Source organism: Hyaena hyaena, unplaced genomic scaffold, assembly GCF_003009895.1.
Source record: "Hyaena hyaena isolate Hyena2069 unplaced genomic scaffold, ASM300989v1 scaffold_366, whole genome shotgun sequence".
Taxonomy (NCBI): domain Eukaryota; kingdom Metazoa; phylum Chordata; class Mammalia; order Carnivora; family Hyaenidae; genus Hyaena; species Hyaena hyaena.
In genome coordinates this window covers 1,365,310-1,384,029 of record NW_024080999.1, presented here as the reverse complement: position 1 = coordinate 1,384,029, position 18,720 = coordinate 1,365,310, and the positions used below count along the sequence as shown (strand labels likewise).

Here is an 18,720-nt window from a genome sequence, read left to right as displayed (position 1 = left end):
AAGTAGCAGTCAACTGTGAACTCTATGTTATATCTGAATTTTTTTTTAGATGCAAACTTATGAATCCATTAAGCACAAAGCATGTTTTTCAACAGTTCCAAATAGCCTTAGGTTTTTTGCAACAAGTCAAAAGCACAAACCTACATCTAGTCATTAGTACTTTAGCTTCTTATCTCCTTAGACAGCTAATGAATTCAATCTCAATTTATCATGCAAGGAAAACTGTTTAATGTTTTAGGTTACCAAGGACTTTGAAAGCTATCTTAACAATTACCCATGAAAACTATGAGACAGACAAAACTAGCCATCACTTTAAGTCATCCTTTTGTTAACAAATTGGAACAGAGATAACAGGAGCTTATTTGACCTTCAGCAAATCCAGGTAGAATACAAGTTTGTTTCTGGTTGTTGTTTTTTTTTTAACGTTGATAAACATTGTTTATCTCAAACCAACAAACTTAAATTAACTTAAACACTGAATATGTTTTACTTGAGTCCACGTAAGGCACTTTGTTTCCCATAGTTAATTTTGACCTGGAAAATTGGTGGAGAAATCTGACTTCCGTGGTCTTTACTCCTCAACATCTAGGGGAGGAGGAGGAGCTGATGTTGCCAGAGGCCTTGAGGAGTCAGTTATACAGCCCTCCCGCACTCCCCCCTCCCCCCCCCCCCCCCCCCCCCCCCCCCCCCCCCGCAACCACCCAAGGAAGGGCAAAAGAGGAGAGGTGCCAGCAGAAGGCAGAGAAAGAGAATTCCCAGTTTTAAATTTGTCAGCTCAGACAGAGGAGCAGACTTCATGTTTCTTTTATTTTATTTTTACCAGTGGAATTAGGCAGTCCATGTCAGTCCAGAGAAGACAAGGAATTTCCCTGAAACCAAAGGAGTTTCGGCAGCTGCTTGGGAATATTCCTTAAGGTCCCCATTCCAAGGTATACTAACCAGAGTTGGCTCCAATTATAGCTGTTAACCTGGGAAATGAGTGAGAGAGAAGCCCTCACATCACTAGGCAGAGGAACAGAGAGAGTCAGCGTCCCCTTCAGTCTGATTTTATCTCAGCCAGACCAATAAGTTCCCCTTCTCAAGATTCCTCCTGATACCGGCTGGGTTTGGGGGGCCCTTTCCAGTCAGGCACTCATTCTTCCAGTGTCCCTGTTTGTTGCAGGTAAATTGCACCCAAGGGGGAAGGGTTTGGGCAATCTCTAACCAAGAGTTGATACAGGAACTGATCAGAGTAATCTGGGTATCTGGCTACAACATGTCAGACGTGGCAGATGGTTAGGACACCTAAGTTTCACTCTGAGGGCCATCCTACACCAAAAGTGGGCCATTCTAATTTACATAATTTTATAGTTTTCCCAAAACCCCTTCTTTGCACAGTCCCAATCCCATAATGTTCCCATGAGGCGGTGTCACAAAGACAGACAAAGGGGTGGGGGTGCCCCCTCTAATGGAGAGACCAGTCAGATGCCGGTCTGGCTGCGTCCTGAAAGAACTTAGGTGACACTTAGCCATAGTGGTCTAAGCTTTGTGACTTATGATCGGAAACTATTCCGATGCCACCAGACTGTATGCCGTTCACCATGGAATCGCAGATGGGCCCACTCAGACTCCATAGACTTTTGGGGACCTTAAGGGTGCTCACCCATGGAGCCACAGAATCGAACCCAGCAGGCAAGCCAGACCAAGTCGCACATTAACACTCACATACACGACAGAGGTTATTACATTCCCTCCTATAGAATTCCTACAGATGAGACAAAAAATAATGACAATGAAAACAAGACAAAACAGGTACAAAAGTGGCCACAAAACAGGTTTACGGGTTCACAGAAGGGCCCAACCGACGGCTCTGCGTGCCCTGGGGCAGGAAGTAGTGCTGCGTCCAGCCTTCCACTTAATCCCAGAGACAGCACATGTGCATTCAGGATTCAGGTGATAAACTGACTCACCTCTGGAGATTCAGACAAACGACTCCCACAGATTAACCGGAGGCTGTTTTGGGGGGGGGCAGGAAAGACAAGAGTGTTTCCCCAGGTCCCTGGACATCTTCAGGAGCTGGGGAAGGTGCAAGGTGTCTCCTGTTTTGCCCCGAAAAGGGACAGGAATTTGGAGGGAGGTCTAGGGTCTCCGAAATCTCACTGGGGCCTCTAAATGTTATGCCGAGAGACACAGAGACCAACCAAGACCACTGAAGGTGAATTAAGGGAGTCTTTATGACCGGCCGGGACCGCACAGAGTTAGCACAGAACTCTAAATGCACGGCTCCGAGTCCAAGGACTTAGGGCTTTTTATAATGAGCAAGCAGGCACGTGGGCAGTGCAGAAGCAGAATTGAGTGGTTATTGTAAAAAAGGCTACAAAGGATAAAGAGAGCGGCCCTCATCCTGGTGTGTAGGACATTTGTCATCCTGAAGGCCAGGTGTAGAGTCATAGGGGGGCTCAAAGGAAGAGTTATTACCTCAAGGCCAGAGTATGCCAGCTGTGTCATAAATAACCGTTAACAGGGACAATTAACCCTTATCCTTTTACTCGTTTTTTTTTTTCCTTACACCCGAGGATAGTTATGTCGCCCCCCAAGTGTAGACCCAGAAAGTAAACTCTGGGTCAAGATGGAAGGACTGAGGCCAAATTCATGGGCAACAATTTTAATTATGAGAAATGCATGCAGTCTGTGGCCACTACCACAAGGCACAGAAGAACACCAGAAAAATTCCCTCCTACCCCTTGAAGGTCAGGCCCTCCCCACCCCTTGCTCTTGGCTATTGCTCAAGTGTCTTCTCTCCCACATTTTACCTTGTGCTGAATGTCATTAAAGGTAGGCTCTAAGTCTGGCTTCTTCCACTTCGTATAATACACTCAAGATTCATTCATGTTGTTGTATAGATATGTAGTCTATTCCTTTCTGTTGCTGGACAGTACTGTGTGGTTGCGACAGTGTTTGTCTAGCCATTCACCCCTTAAAGACCATTTGGGTTATTTCCAGGGTTGGAGGGGCAATTCTGAGTAAAGCCACTTATAAACACTTGCAAACAGGTTCTTAGAAATCATATTTTTTTTTTATTTCACAGGTTACTGCCTGTGAGTGGGCTTGCTAGGCTGCATAATGAGGCTATGCTTGTGTTTATAAGAAAGTACCATGCTGTTTTCCAAAAAGGTAAAATCATTTTGCATTCCCATCCGCAATGCATGAGACCTCTCAAAGCCCTGCATCATTTGTCAGCACTTGGTAGTATCAATTTTTCTGGTTTTGTTTTTTTTTCCAAAGTTAGCAATCTAATAGGTGTTAGTAAGGAAACCACAGACCCAAAATGTCATGACCTCAGTAACGACCAAGTCACCAAATGGGGACTTAATACCTAACTAACTGCAGTTTCAACCTCCTCCAGAAATGGACATCTTAACTGGCAACTGAGGAATTTTCTGATCAACAGCAGTGAGGTAATCTGTCACGTGGGCCCTCTCCATCCCCCAAAAGAAGATGAGGTAATCTACCTCATGAAACTCCCTGTCCTTCCCCCTTCAGGGATAGCCTGAAACACTTCTTTCTTTTCTTTTGCCAATAATGGTCCTGCCCCACCCTCTTAATATAAAAACCTTCCATTCTGCACAGCTCTACGGAGCGTTTCTCTACTTGCTGGATGGCATTCAGCCCAATTCATGAACTGCTTATAAAGCCAATTAAATCTTCACACTCACTTGATTGAGTCTCTCTGTTGTTGTTGTTGTTGTTTTTTAGTTTTAGTTATTTTGAGTAAGAGAGAGAACAAGGAAGGGAGGGGCAGAGAGAGAGAGGGAGACAGAGAATTTGAAGCAGTGTTAGTGGGGAGCATTGTTAGTGCAGAGCCCAACACGGGGCTCAAACTCATAAACCATGAGATCATGACCTGAGCCAAAATCACGATGGTTAACCGACTGAGCCACCCAGGTGCCTCTATTGACTTCTGCTTTTTAACGTAAATGTGGAAAAGTACTGCATTGTGGTTTGATTTACAATTCCCCAATGACTATGGTATTGCTCATTTTTTCATGTATGTACTTACCCTCTGTGTATTTGGTGAGATGTCTGGTCAAATATTTTGGCCATTTTGTTATTGGATGTTTGTTTTCTTAGTGAAAGTTGAGAGTTCTTTATATATTCTGGATAAATCCTTTTTATCAAGTATGTTTTTTGTTAATATTTTCTATTGGTCTGTGGATTGACTGATTTTGTTTTAAACTCTCCTTGCTTTAAAACAAAGATCCCCCTTTGATTTTTCCAAGATTACAAAGTGGTTTAATAAATTTAGGAATCTAAAGTGAAAAATTCCCAGGGCCTGATGGTAATTGAGGACGGGGCTTCCCCAGAGCTCAGTGCTCTCATTGACCAAAGGCTTCTGGTAAAAGTCAGTAGCCTAGTTCCTCCAGAAAAATGTATCCTCTATTCTGGCTGGCCTAAGAGTTAAACTGACATGAGACAAATGAACAGGAGTAAGACAAAATTCAATAATGTATGTCTCCCCTGTACAAGGGAGAGACCCAGGGAAACTGAGTTAACTCCCCCACACCGCTGAAGCCAGCAGCTTAAATACCAATTTTCAGATGAAGACAAAAGATGTTGGGGCGCCTGGGTGGCTTAGTTGGTTAAGCGTCCGACTTTCGCTTAGGTCATGATCTCGCAGTTCGTGGGTTCGAGCCCCGCGTTGGGCTCTGTGCTGACTGCCAGCTCAGAGCCTGGAGCCTGTTTCAGTCTATGACTCCCTCTCTCTCTGACCCTCCCCTGCTCATGCTGTCTCTCTCTCTCTCTCCTAGAAATAAATAAAACATTAAAAAAAAAAAAAGATGTTGGGAAGGAGAGTCCAAAGGGAAGAAAAGGCACAGTAAACAAGGGTAACACTGTTATGCAGATTTAGTTGCTTTCAGCCTTAGTAACAGTTTCTACAGATTTAATGTCCTCTCTCCCTCCACCTGATACCCTAACACCTGGAGATTTCCCTTGTAAATGTTTGTTGCAGTAGGGTAATTTCCACTTGGTTTTCAGAGCTTGTTTTATGTCTGAAGTTTCTTCTTTTATTTTTTAAATTTATTTATTGGGGGGGGGGGGGCAGAGAGAGAGAGAGAGAGAAAACCAATCAGACTCCATGCTGTCAGCACAGAGCCCAATGCAGGGCTTGAACTCATGAACTGCAAGACCATGACCTGAGCTGAAATCAAAAGTCAGATGCTTAACTGACTGAGCTACCCAGGTGCCCCTATGTCTGAAGTTTCTTGAAAATAACTGACGTGATTTTGGAGTTGTAGGGGGTGTGGGTCTGGAGCCAACATCCAAGAAAGGATTCTTGAGACGTCTTTGGTGCAAAAAGGTGATTTCGTCAAAGCCCGGGGGGAAAAGGACCCATGGGCCAGAAGATCTGCCCCAGGATTGTGAGGAGGGACTGATCATATATACTTTGGAGTTGGGGAAGGTAAATGCAAGAAGTTTCCAAAGGATTTTCATATGCTGAAGAAGACTCAGGGGATAGGGGAAGCCTAGCTCTTGTCAGGCCAAGGCTGTTTTCCCCTCTAGCAAATAAGGCAGTAGGAGTTCCAGGAGAAGTGTGATCCTCTGCGGGCCTCAAGTATTTGTCCACGGGCTACAGGTTCTAAGGAAATTTAAATTTACCTACATTTCCTTTGCCTTTGTTTCCCATGTCACAACCAGCTTAAAATAACTAATAGCCAAGGGTGCCTGGGGGGGGGGCAGGGGGAGGGGGCTCAGTTGTTTAAGCATCTGACTTGTTTTCCCATTCAGGTCCAGATCTCTTGGTTTGTGAGTCCGAGTCCCGCCTCCTTCTCTGTGCCAAATGCCTAGAGCCTGCTTGGGATTCTCTCTGCCTGGGCCCTGCTCACGCTCTCTCTACCCTCTCTCACAATACATAAATCAGCTTTGGGGGAAAAGTAATCAACATGCGAAAGAGGCGTATCTTGGGGTGGCATAATTCGATCACCTTTACAGTCTCTGACATTTTAGGAAGTTGTTCACGTGTGCACCGCAGACTCTCCTCCCCCTGGGGTCCTCCTCCCTGCTGCAGGGACGACCTCTTCTCCTTTCGGCGCTGGGCTCACTGCAGGGGTGGCCGCCGGCCGGCTCCACAGCAGCCTGTAGGTCAGAAGCTGCCCGTGTGAGCCCCAGGCTGGCTGCGGGGAAGCCTCCAGGAGAACTGAGAAAATGGGGAACTCTCTGCTGAGGGAAAGCAGGTGAGTCCAGCCTCCCCAGGGGAAAGCAGGGGAGATGGGGCAGAGCAACACAGCCAGCGAGAGAAAGGTGTTCGGGTGAGGGGAGGGACCCGGGTTAAGAGCTGAGAAACATGAAGCGCCTCTAGGTGTTAGACACCAAGTTCAATCCCATATGGGTTTGGCCTTCTCGCCAGAATCAGTGCGAGCAGCTGACGGAGAACAGCTGAAAGCCAGAAGGACTCTATCAAGGGGAGTCAATGCAGTCAACCATGACTTCAGAAATGGGACAACTTTCCAGAGGCTGAGAGGGGGTGCTCTCCTGAGCTCTCACACCTGCAGGGAGCTCAGAGACGCCACAATTCTTTTAATCACTATTTAAGTTCAAATAGATAGCAAGCTTCCGCCCACAGCCTCACGCCAATGTGGTGCACATTCGGGAAGGTAAGCTGAGGTCATTAAAACGGGCAGAGGATTTGGCTTAAAGTTTTCTAGACCTCCGTTTTCTAATTTTAAGAGGAAATCATAATACAAGACCCACCTTGGCAGTTTGTATGTGTGCGATGCTAGCCTAGTGCCTTACGCAGTAAAGTTCAACAATTAGAAGATGTTATGTTTTGGGACCATCCTCTTCATTAACACGGAAGCAGCCGTTGTGAAAATTAGCACCACCCCAAACGGGAGACTCCCAGGTGAGATGGCCTAGGGAGAACGAGCTCACCGGGACAGGGACAGGGAGGCTTTGTACAGATTTTATGTCGGCATCCCAGGCCCCAGCTTGTGCCACTAGGAGCCGCGACACAGGACTCAAAAGGGCACCTCCCAAAAAGAGACTTGGGGAGCCTGTGAGATGTCTCCTGCCCCTCCCTGAGAGCCTGTGTCATCTGGACCCCATCCCTGGTTCCTCACTGCCCTTGAGCTCTCGGCAGCTGTAGCATTCTATCAGATTATAAATCCCTATTCTCACATCTATGTGTGAATTCCTTAATTGTAGAGGCGGTTTCTTATTCATTGTCAGATTCCTATTTCCGAGCATTATTACTGACATAGAGTAGACACTCATAAAAGGTTGGATGAATGATTGGAAACATGAAGAAGTACTGTCTTGAGAAGAACTAAAACTAACTACAGACCTCACGTGGCTGAGGAAGCCATGATTGATGTGACATTTGTAAGTTTTTTTAGAACTTTGGTGTGGGGGTGAAGGATTAGGACTTTAATATATGTTGCTTGCAAAAATTGAAAAATACATAAAGTATAAGGAAAATAAAATAGTAAATCACACCGATAACTGCTGATAACATTAGATACATTATCCTTAATTTAAGGTCTATATCTATCAGTCATTTGTATTTATCTGTGAAGAGCCATATGTCTTTTGCCTATTTCTGTTTCGGATTCTGGTCTACTTTGTTCTATTGCCAGTACAAGCTATTTGTGCTTTGAAGAAATTAGCCCTTTCTCATATTATAAAAAAGATTTTTTTGGTTCATCTCGTGCCATGCGGATGTTTTATGTTTGCTTACTATTTTTTTTTAAATGTTTATTTTGAGAGAGAGAAAATGGGGGAGAGAGACAAAGAGAGAGGGAAACAGAGTATCTGAAGTGGGCGCTGGGCTGACAGCAGAGAGCCCGATATGGGGCTCAAACTCCCGAACGGTCAGATCAGGACCTGAGCCAAAATCAGACATTTAACTGGCTGCCACCCAGGCACTCCTGTTTGCTTACTATTTCTAAAACGTAACTGAATTAAATCTAGAAATCTCCTTGGTTTCTACCAAGTAATGCTTAGAATTCCTTCCCCTTCTTAAGACAAATCCACAAATCCAAACATAATTTTTTGTTTGTTTTATTGCTTTACATGTAGCCCCGTACATTGACTCTAGGGTGTCAAATACACACATACACACACACACACACATTTTTTTCCCCAAGTAGTTGGCTTAGCATCTTCATTTCCGTGCTAATTTAAAATACTGCCTTAGAGGTACCCAGGTAGCTCAGTCAGTTAAGAATCCAAGATTCTTGATTTAGGCTCAGGTCATGATCTCATGGGCACGGGATAGAGCCCCGTGTCGGGAGTTTGTCTCTCTCTGCCCACCCTCTCTCTCCTTCTTAAAATAAATAAATAAACTTAAAAAAATAAATAAAATGTCTCCCTTAATGTAATTTTTCAAAGTCTTCTATTTATATTTACTAGGATGTAATTATCAATCTTACCCTTCCTTCCAGTTATCATCCAATCGGCACACTCTCACCGTGGTTGTTGGATCAGACAAAAGCCATGGAAATCTCCCCCCACCCCCACTGAGCAGAGTGGTACTTAGTTCTTTATGAGAGGAGGTTAGAGTCTTACTTACTGACTGGTGGTCCTCAGACAAGTCACTTAACATTTTGAGACTCAGTTTTCTCATAGGTAAAATAAAAAAAAAAGAAAAAGAAAAAAATCATAATATCTACCTCATGGATTTAGTCTGAGATTAAATATAACATATAAAATGTATGCGTTATATACATTGAGTAAGTGGGGGTGTGTGTGTATGTCTGTGTGTATAGAGAGAAAGGTTGAAAGAAAGTAATAAACGCACATAAGTAGTATTTAATTTTTAGTTTCTTTTTCTCTATATCCTCAATTCTCCACAAATGAAAAAAATGGTTGTACAGAAACCCAACCCAAACAATGAATAGATTTGTTTTCTTTATTTTATCCTTTTTTCTCCTCTTATCCCACGTTCTCTGCCTTGGCGCTGTAAAAGATGATGATTTACATGAGACCAAGCCAGGACCCTGCCCCGTCCCTAAATACTGCGCCAAGCAAGCAGGCTTCTCTGTACCCGGATACTCTCACGGCCATCGTTAGGGAGCCTGGCCATATGGGAACATGATTTAGGACTGGTTGTATATGAAGGCTGGTTATATATGAAGAATGTTGGTGGGATGGCATGGCAACGGAGAAACTATCTGATGAAAGACTGTCATGTACAGTGAGGAAGGGCTGTGAACAGATCTGAGGTCAACCAGTGGAAGCGGAGGCAATTCTGGGGTTTCATACAAATGGCGGCTGGAAAAATTATGACTTGAAGTGGGAATCCTGGAGAGCAAGTACTTAGTTCACTCCTCATATGTAGGGTTTTAGGTGGCAAGAGAACACTCAAAAGATACACTGGACTCTGAAAAATCAAACCCTCAAACAGAGAACATCCAGGTGAGAACAAATCCAAGAAATCTCCCAGCCTTTGCCCATGAAGAGTGAAGTCTATCAGATCCTGAACTTCACGTACTCCACACAGAACACCTTAGACCCAGCACCAGTTGTAATAACAGTTAATGTGAAGACATGACAAAAACCCTTTGAACCTTTGGACAGGAGACATGCTAGGAGCCTAGCTTGATCCTTAGCAACTAGAAATAAGATCGCTATTTCCTGCTGTCTGTGTTCATTGAACTCAAGTCCCTTTGTGCTCAAGCTCCATCCTGGCCATTCCATTTTAAACTCAAAGTTTCTGTTTCTGATGTTTCTGAGGACCACATCTCCCACATCGTCATGATCGTTGAAAGGTTTGTGGAGAGAGACACTTGCAATTATCCTGATGCTATAAAACCAAGACTTTCTCATTAATCCTCTCTGACTACTCCCTTTCAGTGTCAGGGAATCACCAAAATATGAAACTAGTGTCTCAGGGTCAAAGAATCCCAGAGTGTGGCAAAGCCAGTTGTTTTGTGGCCTGTAGAGTTATCTGTACTTTTCCTATGGTTTCAGGAGAAGCTTTTGAAAGGATATCAGTTAAAAAACAAACACTGAGCCAAAGCTTGTGTTAGGAGCTAGAGATGCAAAGATTCTGCCACCCACCTACCCATCAGGGTACATTTCTTCAGTGCAAGCTAAGGATCACATATTTGGAGGATATCGTTGGACATATGCTTTAGCATGAATGAAACAGACCAGAAGGGCCATGAGCCCTTATAACAAGGGAGAGACTGGGTGGTCCAGGGGGCCAGAGATGTTTGTGTAAGAGACAGGAATATGGAATTGCTGGCACATAGCCTGGAGTCAGAGAGATGCATCTGGCCTCCTTCAGGGAGGTTGTCGGAACCCATCCCAAACCAAAACATCCAAGCTGACACGCAAGACTATATTACAGAAACGTTGAGTAGGGGAAATAACCAGTTTAAAAATAACTTTGCCCACATTTAGCTTTATTTAACCCTTACAACTCCATGAGCTAAGCAGTATATATATCCTCATTTACAGATGAAGAAACTGGCTCAAGGTTTCCAGCGACACTGATCGCGTAACTCTAAACTCAGTGTCTTTTCTCATCTGCCACATCTGCTCAGTGAACCAGATTTCTTGGCAGTTGGTGAGGTTCACTGGTTTCCTTCTAGTCTTTCTTTAGCCACAGAAACAGGAGATAGAAACAAATGGCTGAAAGTAGCCCAAAGGGGAGGAATGACTACAGCCATGCCTTTCGACACCAAAATTCTGATGGTACATAGACCAGAGAGGTTGTCAACCCTCAGTCACGCTGATGCCCACAGCTTCTCCTCTCCTGCCCTTTCCAAGGGAACTCCTTGGGAAAATCGCTAGGGCTGATATTTCGGAATGACATTTGACAAACACTTTTCCATAGTGTTACTGGAACATGCAGTACTTTCTAAAGGGCTTTCACATTTAACTCTGCAGGTAGCTGACTGTGACTCCAATTCAGAAAGACACCCAGAATAATACTTAGACTTCAGGCTGGATGTCTGACTGCAAAAAGATCCTGAGCCTTTCTGCCATATAATAGATCACAAGTCCTGTTGATTTATGTGTATCTTGAATCGAGGAGGTAGATCTGATGATCTGAGCTAGTTAGAGTTGCTCTGTTCTTTGGTGACTCATTCATGTAAGAAATACTTAGTGAAAATACATTTACTGTGTGCCAGATACTATAGCATGTGCTTGTGATACAGACCGTGATGAACAAATAAATAATGGTCCCTGACTTTATGAAGCTCATGTTCTAGTGTAGGATGTAAACAAAGGAACTGTTAAATAACAAAATTGAACTAAGTAAATTTGAAAATTGTCTTTATTAAGTGATTCATTAGTCAGGCAGCACCCCATTTAGCAAATAGCTCTCCAAGGAGTTATACACAATGGAAGGTTTTTATAGAAGGAAGGTGGGGATTAGGGCTGCCTGGGTGGCTCAGTCAGTTAAGTTACTGACTCTTGATTTCAACTCAGATCATGGTCTCACGGTTTGTGGGATCAAGCCCTGAGTCGGGCTCTTTGATGACAGCACGGAGCCTGCTTAGGATTCTCTCTTCCCCCACCTCTCAAAATAAATAAGTAAACAGTAAAAAAAAAAAACAATTAAGTGAATAAAGCTAAATTTTAAAAAAAGTTACTAGTAGGGCACCTGGGAGGCTCAGTTGGTTAAGCTTTCGACTTCAGCTCAGGTCATGATCTCATGGTTTGTGAATTCAAGCCCCACATCGGGCCCTCTGCTGTCATCACGGAACCTGCTTCAAATCCTCTGTCACCCTCTCTCTCTACCCCTTCCCTGCTCACACACACTCTCTCTCTCTCAAAATATATAAATAACAAAACATTTAAAAAAGTTATTGGCAAAAGAAAAGAATTACTTCTTGGGATGCCTGGGTGGCTCAGCTGGCTAAGCATCCAACTTTTGATTTTGGCTCATGATAGAGCCCAATGTGGGGCTCTGCCCTGGGTGTTGAGCCTGCCTAAGGTTCTCTTTTCCCCACCCTTTGTCCCTCCCTCTCCCCTGCTTTAAGCACGTGTTCTCTTTCTCTCTCTCTCTCTCTCTCTCTCTCTCTCTCAAAAAGAAAAGAAAAAGAATTATTCCGGGTGAGGCCACTTTCTAAGGGGAAAAATAAGGTGTCTTTATCAGGCAGATTATCTCACATTTTTATGGGGATGGAGAGGGCCCAAGTGACAGACTCACTGGCATAGATTAAAGAACTTCTGGCTAATGAGTTAAGACTACATCTCTGGAGGAGATTGAAACTGCAAAAGAAAATTAAATTATGCATCAAGGGGTGCCTGGGTGGCTCAGTCATAAAGCATCTGACATCAGCTCGGGTCAGGATCTCACAGTTGGTGAGTTCGAGTCCCACATTGGATGAGCCCAAGCCCCACTTCGAGTAAAACACGAGCCCCACTTCAAGTGAACCCCACTTCTCTCCCCCCCTCTCTTTCTCCATTTTTGTTTCTCCCTCTCCCCCTCTGTCCCTCCTAGGATTCTTTCTCTCTCTGCTCCTCGATCAATTGTGCCCCCTCCCCTTAAAAATTTGTGTATTAAGCACTAGTTTGAGAACTCAGTCTAAAGGACACCATTTTGGGCCTGTGTTGGTTTTTTTCCAACAGAACAATTATAATATGGTATAAATAGGAGAAATTCAGAGTGCTGTAGAATTCTACATAAATATTGCCTAACTTGTACCTAAAAGAAATTTCTAAAATGTCCATGTACCTATACCTTGATTTCCTGGAGATAACTCGTGTGTCCTTCATCACAAGAGTCCAAGTAAATTATTGACATCGGGCATGAGCGAGCCCTTTCCTTTTGCTGGGAATATAGCAGACAGTCCCTTTCCTGATTAGGAGTTGATAAGCATCGTCTTCATATTCCCAAAGGGCCAGTTAGTGTCCCGGAAGGAAAAAGTCATTCTAGCATGATAAATGTGTCCAAGTCATCTAAAATAAATACTGTCTTGGGGTGGGAAAAAAGGTTTTTCACAGAAATGGCAAAGAGAAGGGGGTCACCCTAACAAAGCTGCAGAAACCAACGTTGTGACCTGTGTCATCTCGCGGTTATTTTAGATGCTGGAGCTGCTGCATTGCTGAAGGGTGTTTCTGCCTTCCGTGGTGAGTGGAGAATTATTTCATGAGTTATTTCCCAAAGTGTGGTTTCAATGTGATGTCTGCTATAAATCACCTGTAACTGCCCACTGTCTGTGGCCACAGTGGAAGCCTGTCACTACCCAGCCACAGTTATCTGAGAGTCAGTCAGGGAAGTGACAATTTGAGTTTGGTGAGAAACAGGAACAATAGTCTTGATGGCGCTCCTCAAATGAGAAAGCTTCAGAAGCAAGAATGAAACTGGCTACCAATGCATAGGAAGATGAGTTAATCCCATGGTGAGTCCCTGAGTCCCCATGTACAGAAGCACACATTGCTGTCCCTTGCACAGAGACCTTTAGGCCAGGGTGGTCATATAATTCATCCTCCACACTGGGAAAGCTTTGAGAGTGAGAGAGACCCTAAAAATAGTTCAGGGTCCCTAAGTGACTGAGAAGGACATTAACCAGACCGTCTAAGCAAAGCAGAACACACAGTCATGCTTCTTGGAGTAACATGTCATTGTGTCTTGAGATGATAAGGAGCTTCCATTATACTATACTGTGTTTTTCTGGGGTGAGGGGGTCGTCTCTACAGAGCAGTTAACCTCTGTGCTCACATGGGAGCTGTTTGCTTGCTTGGAGCAAGAAATACTTGGAGCTTGAGGCTGGAATTGGAAGTAACCTTGGCTCCTTATCTCGCATGATATAAAAGAAATTGAGATGTTGTTAGAAGAAAATATCCCCCAAATAGTTACCTATAACATCATCATGGTTCTCCATTTATAAATCAATCCCACCTCAGCCTTAGAAAATGAAAAAGGGAGGAGACACGCACACGCACACACAAGGGTGTAGATTTCTGCTTGGTCTTACCCTTCCTTTTCCCTTTTACCTGTCTTCATTTGCCTCTTTGCTGAAGGAGGTATGCCTTTAACAAATGAAAGAGTTAAAGATAAGGTTTTAGAGTCGAGTCTAATTTCCTTGGAGCATTGCTGAATATTGAGCCAACCAATTTTCTTTCCTTTTGTTCTTCAGGAGAAAAATGGACATTTCTGAAGAAAAGCCATATTCCGCAAATGAGGGTAAGTCATTGCTTTCTCATCTTTCCTACTTTTGATAGACTTACGTTTCCAAACTGCCCTATCTCTGCGCTTCCGAAGCTCGCTGGGCATATTTTCAGTGTAGTACTTCCACATCAATCTGAGTCATTTGCCCAGTTGCCAGTCTCCTTCTCCACTAGACCATGAGCTCGTTGAATCAGGAGCTGGTACTCCCTACCTCCCAGAGGTCTAGAAGCTGAAGGGGTTAACTGGGAACAATAACTGAAGCTCTAGAGGTGCTAGGTGCTTCCAAGAAACTGCGAGGAGGCCAGTGGGGGCACAGAGAGCACTCAGGAGGGGCATGGCCTTGTGGCCGAGCCTAGGATTCGGGATTTCATCTTGAGAACTGCAGACTATTTTAAACAAGGGGTGGGTGTGAGGGTGCAGCGTTGAAAGACATCGCCTGGGCTGCTGTGCAGAGAACGAATCATATTAGGGAGTGGCAAGAGCAGATGCTGGAAGACCACTTAGGAGGTGATGCAACGGTCTCTGGAGATAGAACAGGACTGAAGCTAAGAAGAAGGAATTCGAGAAGGAGAGGGTAGTGAATAGCATCACATGTAAGAAAGAGAATAAGAAAGCATAGGCCTGAGAACAGGCCACTGAATTCCTAAAGAAGAAAAATGAAGGAGTTTTGACTTTGCCTTCCTGGGCTGAAAGAGCAGAGCCTAATTCATTCACTCTGAGTCGTATAAACTAGCTCTGTAAAGTATGGAAAGGAATATTATGGCCCTCCCATCCCTAGCTTCACCCAGGGTTCCAGGAAACCCCAGCCTCCATCAGAGCAGAGCCCGCTAGAAAGATCTCTGATGCCAAAACTCGCAGACTTTTCTTGCAGTGATAATCAGGGGCGTCCTAGATGGCCATGCAGATTTACGAAGATATGAGCATCTGGGAGGTCAGTCCTGGGGGAATGCAAATCCATAATAATAAATCAAGCAGCCTGCAGGGCACAGCCACCTTCTGTGTAGGATGGCATCATGCAGCTTCCGTGGGAAAGCTCGTGTTTGCCGATCGAGCTGATGTACTTGTGAGGGGGTTGCAAGTCCATCTGCCTCTTTGCTGGGTGGCCAGAGCCAGTTGGTTTTAAATAAACTGGTTTGGGAAAAACTGGCCTGCTTTTGTTTGTACCTGTTAGCAAATTCACAAGTGGGAATGTTCAATTTCAGAGTTTGCTTCTGAACGGGCACCTGGGTGGCTCAGTTGATTGAGCGTCCAACTCTTGATTTCAGTTCAGGTCATGATTCCAGGGTCGTGGGATCAAGCCCCAAGTCGAGCCCCAAGTCAAGCCTTGAGTAAGCCCCCCACCATCACCACACCCATTACCACCATGTAGGTGTGGAGCCTGCTTAAGATTTTTCTCTCTCCCTCTGCCTTTTCCCCTGCTGATGATCTCTGTCTCTCTCAAGAAAAAAAAAAAAGAGAGAGAGAGAGAGAGAGTTTCTTTCTGTCAGGGCCTTCTCCAGCACCGGCCCTCGCATGACCACCATCCCCTGTGAGCCCCTTGAGGACAGGAACTGTTTCTGATTTTTCATTGTCTCCACACTGCCTGGTACAGGGCTGGTCTGCAATGAATCTTGTATGAGGGACGGAGGGGTGGAGGGATGGAGGGAATTGTGATTTCCTTCCCAACGCCCCAGCGAATGGGTGTCCCTCCATGCAGCCTCCCAGCCCCAGCACAGCTCTGCTGTGTCCTGTTTAGATGGTGCAGTCACTCCCCAGGGGTGTGCTGCAGGTCGAGGTAGCCTGATGGGCCATCATTTGGCTCTCAGGCTGCTTATATCCGAGTGTTCGCCCACCACTCCCCATCCTCTCTCCTCAAATTGCCCCGTGACCTGAAATTCATTGAGTGTATTTTTTTTCTCCAGATAGAGGAATGCCATCTGCTTCCATCCAGGTAATGCCAACACCTCTGAGCCTTCTTCTGAGATGACAATGGAAATGCAGACACTCCAGATGGCCTCCAAGACCCTTTCAAAAGCTGATATAAAGAAAAACTTTAGATACCAATGCTTGCTAGCCCGGGGCCCTGCATGGGGCACGGGGGCAACAGCAGCATCCACTGCTGTACACGTTATTGAAAGGAACTAATACCTATGAGGTTCTTTGTGTTCACCAGGCAGGGTCCTGAGAGCTTTGCCCGTAGCATCCACATAACTTACAATAGGCCTCTAAGAATGGTACTATGATTTCCTCCATTTTACAAATGAGAAAACTGAGACTGAGTGGTATTCTCCCAAAGCCAGACAGCTGACAAGATGGGCAGGGACATGGTCCAAAACCATGCCTCTGTCCCAGATCCAGGCTCTCCCTCTTATATTTGCTGCTTTACTTTTCATCTCCTGAGATGCCACTGACTGGGAACTTCTCGAGTGGTTTCCCTTTTTAATCATGCAACAATGTCTAGAATGAGTGGTTATATATCATAACCCAATCATGGGAGGGTATCCTCAGATTGTTCTGGTATGTGAGAACGCTCTGCCTCCAGGGCCTGAGGTTTGGGAATTATACAGAGTGGCCAGGGGTCACTCTGGAATGTGGAGCAGAGAAGACATGCCTGGATAGGCTGAACACTCCGGGAAGCATGAGCTCTCTGGTGGCCTGAGCTAGGGGTTGGAGTGGGGGCAGCCATTTAGGAAAAACAGCCAAGAGACAGGGGGAGAGACACTCATGGGAGACAGACTTTGCCCAGGGTCAGGTCCGTGTGGGGCCTGGAGTATAAAGGGAATGGCAAGAGGCCCACTCTTGACGAGGCTCTTCTTTGACCAGCAGGACAATGCTGACCAGAGCTCTTTAGAAGATCTGTCCTACACCCTCATCAATCACAGCGTCCTCAGGAAAAGGTCATCAGGGATCTCTGCAGTGTACTATGAGAACATCTCCCCCAAGACCGAGAGACCCAGGGAGTTCTTGGGAGGAACCGAGACATCATACGCCCTTCTCCACATGTCTGCCTCCCCAAGGCATTTGCCCTCTCCGGAAAGTGAATATGAACTTCTCACTCCTGGTAAAATCTCCGTCCACTCCCTGCAACAGCCACGTCCACTTATGTCACCCTCTGAGCCTTGGGTTTCTTGTTTAAAATGAACTGGTCAGCCCAGCACTTGTCTAATCACCAGTAAATAAAATCTGGGGGATGGGGATCTGGTTGAAGCAGGCATGGGGCACAAAGCCCTTAAGGCACACGTGTGCCCACGCGCACGCGCACACACACATACACACACCATTCCACAGGGGTCTCTGCAGAATCTAGTTTACAAACCATAGGGCTCCTTAGATCCTGCTCAATGTTCATTATACAAAGACCAACCACTTATCCTGAACACCACTCTGAGAAAGGAGTGGCCATCTTTCACTCCAAATGGCTTTGGGAATTGGCTGCTTTGCTTGGTGGCCAAAGGAGCTTCTTTCTTGGTCCCCTGTAGCTGGGAGCATCACAAAGTGTCTGCTCCTGTGTCCAGGTTCTTCTCATAAAATGTTTACATCATTGTCTTCTGAAGTCACAAGGAAGCTTTACCCATCACACTAAGTTCACCCGGGCAGTGGGGGTGGGGTGGGGTGGGGTGAGTCTACTCATTCCACACACATTTGTGGGTCCAGCTCTTCACCCGGAGCCTTCCAGAGTGGGGAGGCTGTGTTCCTCTCACCCCGTGCCAGTCAGCCATGTTCTTTGCATAGTGTCCTTTGACTTGTTGGCCCTCATGGCTTTGTCGGTTACATGGGTTGAATCATTAAGTTCTAGGCCAGGTTTTCATATAATTTTTGGTATGATTTGAATCCATATTTTTAAACCTTGTATTTTCTCCCTAGAAATCTGAATAAGAAAATCATAGCATTAGAGTATGGTAGAGTAGAAAGACCTATGGAGTCACTCTAAATCCACTATCCCTTTTTCTTTGCTCAGAGGGGGTAAGTAGCCCGATGTAGCATTGCAAGTTACTGATGGAACTTTATCCAGAGCCCGATTTCCTGGCTTCTAATTCCACACTCTTCCAACATACTACATAGAAGAACCTCTGTTTAACTGTATGGTGTATGTGTGGATTAATGTGTCATGTATAAAATATTAATAAAATGTCCACATGGGAAAAAATAATACCCTCACACACATACCCCTTCTCTAATGAGCCTTTCTTTGTATGTTCCGATTATTTTCCCTAATGTTTTTCCTCATTGTTCCTAGAAATCTGTCTACCCCCTAAACAGGGGTTGGCACACTGTGGCCCACAGGCCAAATCTGACCTACTGTCTTTTTTTTTTTTAATAAATAAAATGTTATTGGAACACAGCCATGCTTATGCTTATTTGCTTATGCTTTATACATGTTCATACTGTCTATGGCTCAAACACAGAAGATTTGAGTAGTTGTGCCACACGCTGCAAAGCCAAAAATACTTATTTTTTCTCCCTTTTCAGAAAAAAAAAGTGTGTAGACCCCCCAGGTCTAAACGACCATACTTGGAGAGAAACTTAACAGAAATGTGTTTGGGATTATAACTCATAAGCGCTGGAACCAGTAAACTGGCATGAAAATATTAAACCACAGATTATGAGTGAAACCAAGAATAATTAGCAAATTA

At 44.8% G+C, this 18,720-nt stretch overlaps 1 protein-coding gene across 2 annotated transcripts; it reads left to right on the top strand.

Annotated features, from left to right (window-relative positions):
* The first annotated feature begins 6,120 nt into the window (after window positions 1-6,120).
* Window positions 6,121-17,656, top strand: GCSAM (germinal center associated signaling and motility). 2 transcript variants are annotated; one of them, XM_039250375.1, is made up of 5 exons: window positions 6,121-6,212; window positions 13,021-13,065; window positions 14,076-14,122; window positions 16,009-16,037; window positions 16,913-17,656. In XM_039250375.1, exons 1-5 carry the CDS (start codon window positions 6,184-6,186, stop codon window positions 17,225-17,227), a joined length of 465 nt encoding a protein of 154 aa, XP_039106306.1. In that variant the 5' UTR covers window positions 6,121-6,183; the 3' UTR covers window positions 17,228-17,656. The 2 variants fall into 2 exon arrangements, with proteins under 2 accessions (XP_039106306.1, XP_039106307.1); XM_039250376.1 differs by lacking the exons at window positions 6,121-6,212; window positions 13,021-13,065 and adding an exon at window positions 13,937-13,962.
* Window positions 17,657-18,720: the final 1,064 nt, after the last annotated feature.

Bases quoted from the DNA above. Each gene is read 5' to 3' on its own strand.
- GCSAM (XM_039250375.1), top strand. From the start codon at position 6,184: ATGGGGAACTCTCTGCTGAGGGAAAGCAG. The intron at 13,066-14,075 runs GTGAGTGGAGAA...TTTGTTCTTCAG, and splicing joins GGGTGTTTCTGCCTTCCGTG to GAGAAAAATGGACATTTCTG. The intron at 16,038-16,912 runs GTAATGCCAACA...TTTGACCAGCAG, and splicing joins TGCCATCTGCTTCCATCCAG to GACAATGCTGACCAGAGCTC.